Raw genomic sequence first — 15,967 nt, 5'->3', positions numbered from 1 at the left:
AAAACACTTAATTTGTTCTAATTCTTAGTATTCTTATTTTGAATGAAGTATCAAATATTTGGGGGGAATTTATTAACAATAAAAGTGATATACCTATGTCTTCAAGAAAGGGAATGAGTGAACTAGGCAGCTGCCAAAGCACGTACATCTGAGCTGAATAACGATCAGTATTTTATGACACATTTGGAAGGAAAACGTAATAAAAGATAGAGAGGCATATGAAATGGGATAAAAATAGCCACTCATTATTGATAAATTATTCTAGAGTTGTCTGATATATTTGCTTGATAAAATGATTACCTGTTCTTTACACAGACAGACAGTAGATCTAATCATGCTGGACAGCTGAATGTATTTTGCATAACGTTAATTAAGATGAAAATGAAGGCTAACATATGAACTGTAAAGCATATAAGAAACTGACTGAAGAGGAGTCTTCTGTCAGGAGAAAGGGCAATTATTAATGGAGTTTCCTAGATTCACTCTGGGAACAATCTTATTTAATCTTTCATTAATGACCTTGGCACAAAAAATAGGAAGTAAATGAGCTAATGAAATCTGCTGACAACATAAAACTGGAAGGTACTGCTGATACAGAAGAGGATCGAAGTATCATGCAGGAAGATATTAATGACCTTGAGGGATGCAGTAGCAGAAATAGGATGGAATTTCATAGAGAATAATAAGTGATGATCTTAGGGGCCAAAATAAATTTCTATAAGCATGAGGAAAGAGCAGAGGAGGAGAAAGAAGTAGGTGTATCAGTCACATGATATATATTGGACTTTTTAATGGAAGAAGACATAGGAGAAAGCAATGCATTAATATCTTCATAACATGTAGTGATTAGGCCTGGACAAACATGTTCGGGAAAGCTAGATCCAAACTGGAACAGGTACCAAGAGGTGCTGCTAGGGCAATTAAAGGGATGAAGAAAACTATCTTACTGGAAATATCTTGGTGTGAACAAATACAGTATCACATCGGGAGATTAAAAAAGGGAAAGGGAAGACTATTCAAAGAACAATACAAGTACAAAATAAAATGTCCAATAATATATTTAGGCTGGAATTAAAATAAGGCTTCAAAACATCAAAGGAGGCTTCTGGAACATCACTTCCATCGTAGTAGTAGAAAGAAAGACATTAACTAATTTTAAGGTGAACTTCCTAAGTTGCAGGGGGAGGCTATATGGCTTCATGGCTGGCAATAGCAAGTGGTTGGAATGAAAGCCACATCAGGTGACACCAGGTTCTCCATTCCCTGACAGCTGGATTTGCATAGATGTGCAAGAACAATGTGCAAACTTTCACATGCAGAGCATGGAGTCCTGACCTGTGCCACATCTGCTTACTGTGTGTTTGGAGCTCTGTGATCACATTTAAAGCACCTTTACTGCACTGGGCCAGTGGGGAGACCCAGACAGGAGAGTCTTACTTCTGCCTTACAAATGAGCCTTGATGTCAATGCTGTATTCTGAGCTTAAAGTCACAAAAATGACGTGATCTTCTGTGCACATACAGAACACAAGGAGGCAGTACATGGGTGCTGATCCAGAAAGGTCATCATAGATATAAATGGTCACACAATAAAAAAACAGCATTTATAGTTGCACTTCATGCATTTAAAAAGTGGGTGCTATTAGGTTAAATTAATAATACATATTTAAAATAACCTTTTGGTTAAAAGAATCACAGCTGCCTTTCTTGTATATATATTGCGACTCATCACATTTCCGTCTGGACTGTTTTATCTTTGTTGCCTAAAGATGCAAATCTACGATGTGTGCTCTGAAATACACATAGTGCTGGTATAATATTTCTGTTCATTTTCTGTACACCCAGAGCATTCTCCTGCTGCCATTAACATCACACTATACTGTTCTAATGATACCAGATACTAATGAACTTGTAATACGCATTTCTAACTTCCACTGATTTTAATGGAGCTACCCCTGATTATGCCTGGATTACATCAGTCCTGATGAAAAAAAAAAACCAAACAACTGACTTCATATATACTTAGCACATGCATGCAGCGGTTGAATTCCAAATACACATCAAGTGAGCTATTCTGCATATGTCTTGTTTTCTAACTGGTCCATAGTAAACGCATAATTTACTTTTCCATTCAAAACACCACTAGCTACAATTCACCTGGAATGCTAACAGGAAGCAGAAGTTGAGCGAAGTAAGTTTGTCTCACCAGCTAAATGAACAAGGCAAAACCCAAACTCTTTAGAAGTGCTGGCCCTTGGATATTCAAAGCTGTGTGACGTGCTGTACATGCAGCATGCTTGCCTACACCCTTAGGAATACCATGGCATGGCAGGACTCCCAGTCTCTGCAAAGCTTGTAGTCAGGACTTCAGAATCTGAGAAATTCAGTTAGTTCATATCACAGGTCTTCATGGGAGAAGGGTGGCCAAAACACTGTTAAAAGGAGTGAGGAGAGGAAGCAAGAGCTGGAGTCAGGCATGCACATCTGATGTAGTGTAACTCCAAGTTTCACTTTAAGTTAAACATTAAAATGCCTTTACATGTCTTGTGTGGTACTATCAGCAGCTGAGATTTGATGGACCTAATTTCACCACTGCTGCATACACGTACAGGAGTCAGAGTGCTAAAGAATATGCAGTTTAATGTGTGTACATGACAAGAAGCTCAGATGCAAGTGATCATTGGCCTTTCCAGATTTTTGCCCAAGATTTGGCAGCAGAGACATGTATGACTATGTCAGAGTCATTCACTATGCACCAGAGACCCTGTCATTGTTTGACCTCAGCTGGCAACTAAACATCATGCAGCTGCTCGCTCACTCCCCACCGGTGGGGTGGAGGAGAGAATTGGAAGAGTAAAAGATGATAAAACTCGTGGGTTGAGATAAAGGCAGCTTAACAGGGAAAGCAAAAGCCACATGCATAAGCAAAGCAGAACAAGGGATTCATTCACCACTTCCCATGGGCAGACAGGTGTTCAGCCAGCTCCAGGACAGTAGGGATCCATCAGGCACAGTGGTTACTTGGGAATACAAATGTCATCGCTCTGAATGTCTCTCCCATCCTTCTTCTTCCCCCAGCTTTGTATGCTGAACACAAGATCACATGGTGTGGAATATCCCTGTAGTCAGTTGACATCAGCTGTCCTAGCCTTGTCTCCTCCCAACTTCTTGTGCAGCCCCAGCCTATTCACTGGTGGGCTGGTGTGAGGAGCAGCAAAGGCCTTGGCTCTGTGTAAGCACTGCTCAGCAATAGCTAAAACATCCCTATGTTATCAACACTGTTTGCAGCACAAATCCAAAATGTTGCTCCATACTAGCTGCTGTGAAGAAAAATAACTCTACCCCAGCCAAAACCAGCATAGACCCAAACATCCAATGCTTCTGATCTATGTGAAACATGTTGTGACAGTATGTATCTGCTGTCTAATATACAGACAGAGAAGTTCCAATTCTTCCTAGAAGAGCTGGACTTACTGTACAAGAAGAATGTGATCCAATAGCTTGGCATTGCCTGGAAATGCACGGGAGCACGGTGGCTGCCGTGAACACAAAGAAAGTTTGGCTCCTCCACAGACACCCTGCATACCATATACTAAACTGCCAAGACCGAGGCAATTCTCAGAAACATCTCAAATATTTCAGGCATTGTGCCTTCCTAAACAAGGAAAAAAATATAACCTTTCCAAAATAAGTGAGAAGTGTAGATTCCTAAATTCACTGCTTGGTCAGGAAGGCACCAACTATTAAAGAGGGGGAGCCTTCAGCCCAGCGCCTGCAGGGATCCCCGTGTCATTGGATGCCTTCATTATGCTGTCAAACAGCACCCTCAGATGGCCCTACTTCATATATCTTCATCAGACTTTTTTTCTTTTTAAGATCAGGAAAAGGAAATAAATCCTCACTGCAATGCTATCGGTTTCTGGTGCTCGTAACTGCAGAGAAAAGCCCAAGGAGATGAATAAGCATAATACAAGATTTCAGAAAAGGAAGCAGATGAAAACGCTTAAAAGGTATTATATTAATGTAACTTCTGATTATATAAATGGCTACTTCATGATTTATTGAACTTTTTTTTATTTTTGAACATGTAGGTTTGTAATATGGCCTTTAATCCTTGTAGCAGTTTTCTATACGTTTTATAATACTGAGATTTTCTTGATTTGACTATGAAACAGTGCATTTGGACTATGATCCAATGAGCCATGCAATCAACTTTCAGAATTCTATGTTGATACACAGTTCATTTCACACTATTTATACAGCTTCAGTTTTCAATATACCATAAATTCAGGCATCTATAACATCTCCCCACACTGTAAGTACTTACCACTTTTGCGGAAGTTAACAGATGAAAACAGATGCTTTAATGATTGTGAAAAATGAAAGTTCGGGCTTCTGGCACCGAGGAAAGCACAAAACCACCCAATATGGCAATTCCCCGTCTAAATGGTGGAGCCTGGATCTCAGAGTTAAATCCTGTGGATGGAATGAAACTGTTCAAACGTCTCGAGAGATTATTTCAAACTGTTTGCCACTCTAGTAAACTGTAGCCAAGTTTACTCTTTGAACAATTTCTTTGTAAAGTTATGTATTTTTAACAAGAGGAACTGGTAAATGGATCAAAAGTGTTGTGCTTCTTTGTTTGGTGTGTTGTTTTGTTTTCTTGTTCGCGCTACGTTTATGATACAGACTAAAGCACACTGCTAATGTGAGAACCTGAGCTACCGGGGAGCGAAAAGGGTGATGATGAGCAGAGGTGAAACTGAGGTAATGGAGATAAATAGGAGGATTCAAGGAAGCAGGTGAGCAATTTCTGCATGTAGACAGAGGCAGGGAAGGTGCTTTGGAGGAGAAGGGACGCGGAAAGCCAGTCAAAGGGAGGGGAAAGGCTCAGCTTTGTCATTTGCATCCTTGAGAATGCAAAGACACAGCAGGACACTTATACCTGTTCAAAGGGAATAAAATGCTACTGCCCATGAAAATGACAAATTATGATCTGAGAATATTTTTTATTCCTTTTGCATACAGCATGACTTGGAACTTGACTGCCGTTAAACGCATTTAATGTCAGTGATAACAGATACTATGTCACCACAACACCCTTTCTATGCACCCTTTCACACTGTGCCCCACAGATGGCAAAGCAAGCCTGATAACATTATAGCAATTCCCCAAAATAGATTAAGTGAACTGGTTGCTTCTATAACCTTCACTTTAACTTTCAGCCCCGTAAAAGACGTTGAAGAATTACATTTCCACTAGTTCTGAATCATCTTCTGAAAAACATGTGAAAACATTGGAACATTCATCATAGGTGTAAATATTCTATTCTAAACTATAAAAAAGGAAAATTATTGCAGACATATCAAAAAGTAGCTATAACATTCATCTCTCTAATGCTGGTGCAAGATTGATGAGATGGTCTATGATTATTTCAGGATTAAGCACTACAATAATAATCTCATTCCCACTGAGTGCTCCTAAATACTCTCAGTAAACCCATTCATCCCTTTTCCTTAACTGTGATCCCATCCCCGTAGCAAGAAATATCTCCATAAAACTGGGTCAAGCAAACAGTTTACTCTTTTCAACAGTAACCGTATATTTTATATACATAATAACTCCTTCCTTTGGTAACAATTTAATCCAATCTGTATTAGACTGAAACGTGATGCAGTGTGGGGAAAGTGAGAACACCAAAACCAAGTAACTAAGAAAACAGAAAGAACTTCATGGGCAACTTACAACATAAAAAACTTGCTAGCAGAGAAAAATATAAGCTTTAAAAAGTTACTGTTTTTTTCCCCAAAATATGCCCTATGGTAATTAAAAGTTTTCATCCCATAGCTCAAAAACGTGTATGTTCATATGAATACTGTAAAATTACTTACAGAAATTGTATGTTCTTGTCCATTAATCACTGAATGTGATCCAAATGCTATTTTAAGAAGAAATTGAGAGGATCTGTATTTGCACACAATGTAAGATGCTGATGGAAAGAGAAACAACTAATAACTCTTCTCATCTTCCCACAGTTTGCTATTACAGTGGAAACTTCCTAAAAAAAATTTTTATTTTTTAAAAAAAGGAGGTAAAAGCAGGAAATTCCTTAAATATCTAGACAAATAATACTTAAAGCACATATATGAAAATAAGTTATTCCATTTCCTGGATATTAATTAGTAAACCTTTGGAAAAATCTTATCCTCACCCTTTTCCAAAGAAAACAGCTGTTAAATTAAAGTAAGATTCTGAATTCCCATTGATGTTAAATATATTTTTATGTATCATCGTTACTTTATGCACAGGATAACTGCAGATAAACACAGAGCCACGTGCTTCTTGAGTCTGCTGTGCACAAAGCTATTACTGGACATATCTTGACTTTGTATTTCACTATTAGAACAACAGCAGTCCTTATGTTCCTCAAGATGTAATTCCGGTGCTGTATTTTGGCCTTACGCTGCACAGTGCTGTGAGAAGCATTCTTTGCTCGCTTCTCGTAATCAGGAAAAAATAAAATACATAGCTGAGATGGTTGACTGTAGTGTCATAAGAAAAAGCTGTAATTGCAGTCTGTGCATTCTATTCAGCATGAAAAAGGCGGTGAAGTGCTTTAGACATTGATGCCACAGTAACCTCAACATATCCCAGGACAGGGAATTTATTCAACTATGCAAGAAAGCAAAGCAAACTGCTCTATGTGGATACTCCAACACTACTTCAACTCCCTCATGAAGGTCTATGGCAGGTGTTCAGTCAGGAGCTCACTGGACGACCACTTGACTTTCTTAAGAGAGTTGTCATCCTCCTTGCAAAACTGAGACCAGGCTATAGAAAATAAAATTAATTTGGATTATTACTAGTTTTGATGATGATGACTTTTAAGTGTTTATGCTGTGTTGTGAGCATTATATTAGCAGTGCTGAACTCCAGGCAGTTAAAACTGTAATGGAGTTGAAGCAACTGAATTAAAATAATAATGGGATCAAAGCAACTACCAGAATTATTGAAAGGTTATATATCTAAATATAGCTTGCCCTGAAAATACTTCCGACCACTGCACCTGTTGAACTAAATCTATAAAACTGGCTAGAATCAAAGTAAGGTGTTTTTGTCAGAACAGGTAAAATATGTTTTTGAAAAAGGGGTTATCACTGTGACCCTGATAGCTGTTTCACTCAGCCTTACCAGTAAACAAGGCATTCAGTCAGCTTGTGAAGTATTTATATGAGAAAAATTAAAATATTCTCTTCTGTTTCCACGCATTTTCTGGGTTGGGCTGTTGCACACAAACTTGAACGAGCTGGGGTTCTCATCAGAGTAACCCAACAGTCAGAGATGGCAGGCAGGGCCAAACATGTCCAGTGGCCACGCAGGATAATGCCAGGCATTTGTTTCCTATGTGTGTTCTACAAGATGCCTTTCTACTTTAGTCACGCAGAATAAATATTGTTTAGGAATTCTGGTTACTTGGAAGGAGAGTTCTGGGAACTGGTTTTGAAGTGTGGATGTGGAAAAATAATGTAGCACAACAAAGGGAATTCACCAATGCAGAAGAATAAAAACCTTCAGGTGACGGATTCTGCATCAGTATAGTCAACAAAGAGATAAAATCAAGCTACTGCTTCTTAAAAGAATTTATGCAGGCAATGAGTTCTGTGGACTGGGAAGTGTTTAATCTCTAAGTCACACTTAAATAACAGGGTTAAGACTGTAAAACATGACCATATATTACATTTGTCACTTGCAGTCACATAACTAAGAACTACATCAGATCATCCTCACTCCCAACGTAATAGCTTAATTATTGTATTGGGTATAATGAAAAACCACACAATTTTAAAGGGTTGTTCAAATGCAGCTTAGGTGCATCACCTATACGGTATCACTAACCAGAAGCCCCATTACAGCACGGCTTCATATTTACAGGAGTAAAACAAATTGCACTGATACAGAGCTGCGTGTTCATATTTCATTGCCTAAAAGCATCAAGGCACTTGGGACAGTGGAATCAGGATGTTCAGGCAGAGCAAAAGACAACATAAGCTCAGTCTTTACAGCTGTAAGCCCATGCTGAAATTAAAAGGAAGCCAATCCTGTGCTGTAGCCTTCCCCCTGCCCCCAGATGTACAGGTCTCCATGAAAACCTGCATCTTCTAAACCTTCCTCTGCACCTTGTTTGCGACACGCACATTCCATTTTCTGTTGAAACAGCTAAAATGGAAGAAAAGCTTAGCTCTCACATCAGCCTTAACAGAAGGTCAGAGATGAAAGCAGTGCTGCCACAAATCAGGCTCTTCTAAACCTGTTCTCAAAATCACATCTATTTTTTCAAGCCGATGTACACCCTGCAGCTGTGCTCACCAGAGAGTAACTGATGCTTTTAACTTTCTGCATAATAGAAAAGCTTTTGAGGAGCATATTGTTACAGTGTTCAGTTTTTCTAAATCAAATCCCTACAATCACAAACAAGAGGGGGAAATAGATACTAAAAGGTACAAGTGGAGATTGTCTGCAAAGCTTTAGAGAAGATGGTGGGCAGATGGTAGGGATTTGCAGTGACACAGCTGTTTTTAAAAATAAAGAGGTGGAAGAGGAGAAGGCATGATTACAGCTACACACATTCCTACGCCTGTTCACCCAGGAATAAAAATGAAGCTAACGGCAGGAAATTCAAGTTGGCACATTTTTTATCGTCCGAATCGACATTTAGGAACTTGAAAAACAACCAGCAGCACCTTCAAATTTATTTTCCAATCATCAGTTTTCTAAGTAATTATGAAGTAAAGCTGAAAACACAAATATTAACCTACAAAGATAATAAAAATGCAATGTCAAAATCACTCAGTGCCTCCAAATAGCACACATTTTTGCTGCAATATAAAAAAGAAAATTCTATTACATCATCAAATAAACAACATATATTATGTTACCTGTTTCAATTTCCTATGAAAGGTTTTAATTTATCACTTTTGTATTTTTTTCATATAGTATTAGTAGATGGCAGAGATAAGCAATGCAAGGAATAGTAAGATGTATGGGAATTATTGTAGATTTAACAGCATGGGGGGTGAGGCAGGGAAATGCCCAAATTCAAGAGGTTATCAGGCACTGGATACGAATAGAGTAAGAAGAGAACATTTTTTAACTAAGCAGTAATTTCTATAAAGATCCTTAATTTCTTAGAGACCTTTCCTTCATTTTTAATGTGTATTCTCATATATGTCCCCTATAGCCACATACAAAGTTTGTTAGGTAAACAAGATTGTTCATCTACAGTGTCAAAGCCTGTCTCCTCCACACAACCCAGTGAAGCTGTTTTTTGACAGCTTTGTCTACAAAATCAACTCTCTTCCAGTTAAGCTGTTCCTAGATCCAAGAGATTTTACATTAACAGGAGAGATACCACTGATACCAAAAGAATAATCCTTCGATCATTCTTCACAGAGTCACCTTTTGTCACACTGCATCCGTTCCGTTTCTTCTGAGTATTTAAAATGACTTATGTCAACCAACATACTTTTTGCTACCTTAAAAAAAACATCAGACTTTCTGAACGTATGAGCTGGGACCCAACACAAGAAAAAAGTTACCCATCACCATGCCACTACAAACTCCTTTATGCCTATCTCCAGAGCCACCAGTGCTGGCTTTTGCTACCACTGGGTACTGAACTGAATGGGCTGTAGCTGAAACCCATTACAAAAATAAACATACTTCATGCTTTTACTTTCTGATCTCTCCTTTCACAGTGTCTGGGTGGCTCCCGAAGACAGCAGCAAAGTGATTAGTGTAGGTGTTACCTAGCACACAAACATACTCAACATCTGGAGACATTTAAATTAATTTTATTTATACCAGGTTTTCAAAATCAGAAATATTTCAAAGAAATTCAATACTTAATAGACAGGTGCTACATTGATGATCTTTCATCCACCATTAGTGCTGTGTTTTCACTCTACAATCATTAACTCGCCACCACAAACTAAGGGGTAACTTACAGAAGTTTGTAAAAAATAGGCAGACATGAAAATTTGGTTTATACTGGAATTGGCATAAGAGAGTAAAGCTTATTATCAAATTGTGGCAATTGCTGTATTTCATCACTTGTTCTGAGGGAATGGTACAGCAGAAAAAGACTCTTCCGGTTAGAGAAGCGCTTCGGATTTTAACTGAACATACTCAAACTCTGTTTAACAATCTGACTAGGAGTGATTTTTACACTCAAGTCCGTACCTATTTAAGCTTTGCATTTCTAAAATCGCCACAAGCATAAACATCACTTTCTCACCCTTATCTTGGACCGATCTCCCTTTCTGGGGAAATCAAGCCCTCATGTGTGTACCTCTTCCAGGATTTACCAAATCAAACAAAACAACTGCTGGTTTCAAAGTATTTTTAGAAGAAAAATGCTGTTTCTGCACAAGCTACTCTCATGAAAAGTTTATTTTATGTTTCTTGATCAATAAAATAACTGAAGCCACGATACCCAAAAGTCACGTCTACACCGAGATACACAGAAGATATTCAACTCGAGAGGATTTTCCTCCACTTCTCGATCACAATGAGGCCCTCACCATTTTGCATAATGACAGAAAACAACAGCTGACAAACCGTTTCGGAACAGATGCCAGCTGTCTCTCATTTGTTTTATAATTCAAACAGTAACAGTTCTGTAGCACTTTATTGTTGGTTATTTTAAAAAAAAAAAAAAAAAAAAAAAAAGCAAGCCATCTGAATTGGACCTCGCATCAGTCAGTCATTTCAAGAACAAACTGAGGGCAGGCTGATCCTTTTGGATCCAAAATTGTTTTGGTAGGAATCTTACATAAATACAGTTTGTGCTTCAATTTTTTATCTACTTGGACTGAGTGAATACACATCTAAGCTAGTTAAAAAAAGAAAAAAAAATAAAAACAAGAAAAAAATAAAAAGTAACTTTTCATAGTCAACTTAGAAGCCACAGACATCTCTCCAGACTGTTTGCAGCACAGACAAACAATAAATTTAAGCACAGTACTCTTTAAAAAAGTTTACTGTCTAAAATGAAATTCAAATGGTTTATTAAAATTTAACATTTTCAGTTTTGGCTTTCTCTAAGGAAAACGTTTATACCTTGCGAAAAATCAGTTAAAAGATAATTTCATTATACTGTACTGAACTGAAGTCAAACATAAAGCACAAAGGAGATCCTTACATTAAACTGGGCTTTACACACAACGTGAATAATCAGAAATAGCCTATTTTGAGGAATAAAAAGGGTTTTTTTCCTTTATCTAGACAACATGCATACCATCAGTTACTTCTCAAACTTAAAAGGTACCTGAAAGGAGAGTTTTGTAGAACAAAACCAAGACTCATTAATACACTTAGTAAGTCAGTGGTCATCATGCCTTTTGAGTTAAATTCTAGTAAAGTTTAGTCTACATACAACAGCTAACACAATGAGGTGTGCAAGTCATAGGGATAGCCAGAAGCCTGAAACAAAGTCTTAAAGTTCTACAGGACAAGAGAGCCTAAACACAGTACCACTAAGTTATTTAAACTACTTCTTAAAAAAGAAAAAAAGAAAAATAACTTTATTATTGTCTGTTTCCTTGTTGAAAAAGGGCTATGAACTGAACATAAAGGGCCCATATTTAAAAGCTCCATAGTTCTACTCTACCCACTTTTTAAAATAAGGTAATGATAAAGAGCATTCCTTCTAGCAGCATGTACAGCTCGGCTGCGAGTGGCTGCCCAACAGCGCTCCTTTACGCATACCAGGAGAATCATGTCCAGTTTTGCCATTTGTGGATAACGATGACAAGATACAAAAGCATGTGTTTGCCATAAATAGCTCTGGCTAACGGAGGATTGCTCACACAGAGCAGATCAAATTCTCTATAAGGAGAGCATTATTTGGCTCCCAGCCAAAACATGTCCCCAATGCAAGCCTCAGTAGTGGCAAACACTTTCCAGTTCTATTTACATAGAAGCTAACAAGTAGAACAGTTAATTTAGGCTATTTCTTGTACCAAGCCCGCCTCCGCTGCAACCCTCAAAGAAACAAAAATCATTTATCGGCTTCATATTCTGCATACAATTGTCATTACACATCACCTTAGCAAAAAAAAGACAGTGAGCTGTAAGATTTTGTGCAAGGTTTAACTCCGACATGTAGAACTTTAAGAACATTCAGGTACGAAACACACTGCGTGGTTAATCACTTCATATGTTTCTGACACAAGTGTTTCATGGAACTAATGGTCTTTAGTAGTGGTAGCTTCTTCAATGGTAAACTAGAATCAGGTCCTTTATTGAATGATCAGAACAGAGCCACAAAGTATTGTAAAGCAGTGCCTAAATCATGATTAGGAATGAAAAAACTGCATTATTTGAGATTAATGATTATTTATCTTTACAATACTTTCCACAGAAGTTATCTGAAATATGCTTAAATTAAACATACTTAAAAACTATATTTTCCAATGAAAACAAGGCAACATTCTGTAATAAGCCACACGTTTTATTGCAACGTGGCCAGTTCTTGATCTCAAAAAAACAACGTTCCATTTAAGGCTCTTTTTAATACAGAAATTGCCACCATGATTGATGTTTTACAAAACTTTAGTGTTTCAAGACTCACATGGTAAACAGGTAACTTCTACTCCTGTTCAGTAGTGTACATTCACTGGAAAACAAAAGGCATCGTAACAGCTACTTCATTTATAAAGATATGCATGTAACAGGAATGAAACTGAGGTACTACAATGATTTGATGACACAGTTACAGCAACTTAATTGGCATTCCTTGGGGGGCGGGGGGGGACAGGTCAAACATATCACAAAAAAGTGCTTTAAATGCATAGTGTTGTGTGCTGCCATGTCACAAAAATAGGCTTGTCAAGGCAGGTGAGGTGTATGAATGCACAAGAGCCTCATGGAACTGCAATCAAGTGCAACTGTAAGTAATACTGTATAGAGTCTACCATCCGACCAGTGGACAATACTTTCAAGGCATTCAATTAGCTTACCCTTTGCTGTCTGCTGGACTATTCACATTAACTATCACATTCATTGTACACGTTGCAAGGAATGCCTGCCACGTCAGTTTTGGCTAAGAGTATGACGTGAAAGCATTCCTTGGATCCTACCAAAAACTACCAGGATTAAACAGTCTAATGGCAATCACTGGTAGACTGCTTAACAATGACATCTCCTTCAGGGGCACTAGGGAAAGGACTTATTTTTTGAGGAGGGCAGGGGACAGGGAGACTAATACTATTCCAATTGAACGAGCTGCAGAAATGGAAGCTCCTTAGATCCAGATGGCACTTGTCTGTCTTTTTATAAGGGTTTTCCTTCGAGTGAAACTACCACGTTGCCTCCCAATTTCTCTCCAAGCGTTGAACGGTCCTTAATATCATCCAAACCATTTACTTGCCACTCATGTTTAATACCTGAAAGGCAGACGGAAAACAAACATACTTGTGAGAACCTCAAGATCTAGACAGCATTATAAATAACAAGCAAAACATTTTAAAGGTTGTACCTGTAAATTTCTTTTTAATGGCATCTTTAGAGCTTGCGTAGATCATCTTGCTTTTTAAAGGTGCACTTTCAGGAGCCCTTTGAAGGGAAAAAGAAAAAACACAACCAAACAGTTATTCAGTCATCCGGTGTTAGTTCTGGAATATTCAAGTTTAACAACAAGCTTTGCTCTTACACACCAGAATATAAATACCAGGTCTTCTTTCTTAGATTCCTTTGTCTCATATGTGGCATCATACAAAGCGTATCGGCAATCATTCAAAGGTAGCAACTTTACAAAGGCTGTATAGGGGTCCTCCACGGTATCTCCAATGTCACCAACCAATATCTGCTTTGACTCCTCTACAATTATTTGTTTTTTGTCATCACTTAAGCAGAAGAGAACGGCTTTCTTTCTTTTTTTAATCTCTTCTGGGGTTGAAGATTTCCTTACTTTCATGTCATTAAAAACCTTTATGACTTCATCATTCACTGTTACTCCAGAAGCCTGTAAAATGAGATCAAAGGAATAATTTAAACAGCAGAAATTAACACTCACCAGACAAGACGATAGCCCACAGTGCTAGATAAAGAAGTCTGCCTGCCCCTGTAAGAATAAAAATACTGTACTCAACGTGAACACACTATGAATTTAGTAATTCCTGCAGGACTGGAGCAGAAGATATGAAGGAGGTGTAAATTCTGTACTCTCCTGTTGCAGATCTCAGCATCTTCAGCTGATGGCAGTTTTATACAACTAGGCATACAACTGTACTACTCAAGCAGTTTTCCATTACCTTATCATACCCCTGGCTCACTGGGGGGAAGGTTGGGAAGCAGGGGCTTGGATGGGGGCTGAACACAGGAGAGGAGTTTGTAGTTTGGGGTTGGGATGGAGGGTGGGGGTTTTGTTCTTTTTGCTCGTTTTTAGCGGAACGAACACTACAGCAGCAGCCCACATCCAGCACTGTCATGACTCTCATTCTGCTGGGTGATGTAAGGCTCTACAAGCAGCAGAAATGTTTTCTGCATTGTGTCAGCTTCAACATCACGCTTTAAAAACTCCTGAATTTTACTTCGCACTGCTGCACACAAGTACTCCCTGCTCGTTCTTTCTTTGTAGGAAAACACCAGTTACAATGTATCCCGCTTTCCTTAGGGCTCGCAAGCCGTTCAAAACCCGAGCCTGCAACAGCCACAAAACCAGACCCTGGCAGGGCAAGCGGGGAGCTCGCGGCAGAAACACAACAGCGCACCGAACCCCATGGCGAGGGCGCGGGCTGCTCCCAACCGCAGCGCCCCGGCTCCGGCCCCGCAGCCGCATCTGGGGCGGCGGCGCTGCCCGCGGCGGTGCGGGGCAGGCAGGTGCACCGGGAGCCGCCGGCTTTGTCCCCGCGGGAGCCGCCTGCCCCCTTCACGGCTTTGTTCCAGGGGCGGCCCTCGCCTCCGGGGAGCGGCCGCCCCGCAGCCCGGCTCGCCCCGACCCTCGCTCCAGCCCCAGCGCGCCCGGGCCGGCACCGGCAGCTCCCCCACCGGCCGCGGACACCTCTGGGGCCCGGCCGGGCCGCAGCAGCGGCTCCCCCGAGGGGGCGCCGGGAGCCGCGCAGGCCCCGCCGGGAGCCCCTCTCCCCGCGCCCGCCGGCAGCGGCCGGACCGCCGCCCCTCACCCGCACCGAGAGGCGCTCGCACGCCCGAGCGGTTCCGCAGGGAGCGCTGCGCTGCGCCGCCGGGCCCGAGCCGCCAGCCCCCGGCCCCACCGCGGCCCGCCCCGCCGCCCGCTCCTGCCCCGCGGCCGCTCCCACCGCCCCTTCCCCCCGCACCCGGCTAAAATTAGACTAAAATGGCCGCCAGAGGCCGCGGGGCCGCGCCGGGCCTGCCCTGCCCTGCTCTGCTCAGCCCCGCGCCGCCGCTGCCCCCGCCAGCCGCCCTCCCCGCTCGGCCGCGCCGCGCCGCCCTTACCATGGCGCCGGGTCCCGGGGCAGCGGCTGCCTGCGGTGCGGTGCTGCTCCACGCAGGAGAGCGCTGCGCTGGGGGCGAAGCGGGCGGGGACTCGGGCCGGGCGGGGGATGAGCCGCGGCGGCCGGGGAGGGCCGGTCACATGGGCCGCGCCGCCACCACGTGCCGCCGGGCCGCGCCGCTCCGCGCCGGGCCGGGCCGCCCCCCGCGGGGCTGGGCCAGACCGCGCCGGGGCTGCGGGGTCCGGCCCTCTGCGCGGCTCGGGCAGCCGCTGCTGCCCCGGGGGTGCGGCTGGCAGCGCCCGGGCGGCCGCCTCGGCCTCGCAGCCACCGGCGCCCACCCTCGGCCACCCCCGGGCCTGCCCCGGCGGGCGCGGGCTGTTGCGGGCTCGGCGCCGGGCACAGGCGGCCCGCAGCCGTGTCGGGTGGGGCGGGACGGGACGGGACGGGACGGCGCGGGTCGCGCTGGAGCCAGGCACGGGCGCTCCCGCTCTGCCC

At 41.8% G+C, this 15,967-nt stretch overlaps 1 protein-coding gene across 3 annotated transcripts; it reads right to left on the bottom strand.

Annotated features, from left to right (window-relative positions):
- Positions 1-9,834: 9,834 nt before the first annotated feature.
- CFL2 (cofilin 2) lies at positions 9,835-15,635 on the bottom strand. 3 transcript variants are annotated; one of them, XM_065064076.1, is made up of 4 exons: positions 15,474-15,635; positions 13,715-14,022; positions 13,537-13,613; positions 9,835-13,444 (listed from the first exon to the last, which is right to left on the bottom strand). In XM_065064076.1, exons 1-4 carry the CDS (start codon positions 15,474-15,476, stop codon positions 13,332-13,334), a joined length of 501 nt encoding a protein of 166 aa, XP_064920148.1. In that variant the 5' UTR covers positions 15,477-15,635; the 3' UTR covers positions 9,835-13,331. The 3 variants fall into 3 exon arrangements, with proteins under 3 accessions (XP_064920148.1, XP_064920149.1, XP_064920150.1); XM_065064077.1 differs by lacking the exon at positions 15,474-15,635 and adding an exon at positions 15,188-15,256; XM_065064078.1 differs by lacking the exon at positions 15,474-15,635 and adding an exon at positions 15,182-15,237.
- Positions 15,636-15,967: the final 332 nt, after the last annotated feature.

This window comes from Columba livia, chromosome 5, assembly GCF_036013475.1.
Source record: "Columba livia isolate bColLiv1 breed racing homer chromosome 5, bColLiv1.pat.W.v2, whole genome shotgun sequence".
NCBI classification, from domain to species: Eukaryota; Metazoa; Chordata; class Aves; order Columbiformes; family Columbidae; genus Columba; species Columba livia.
Note: the sequence above shows the minus strand (reverse complement) of the source record. Positions and strands in the feature narration are given on the sequence as shown.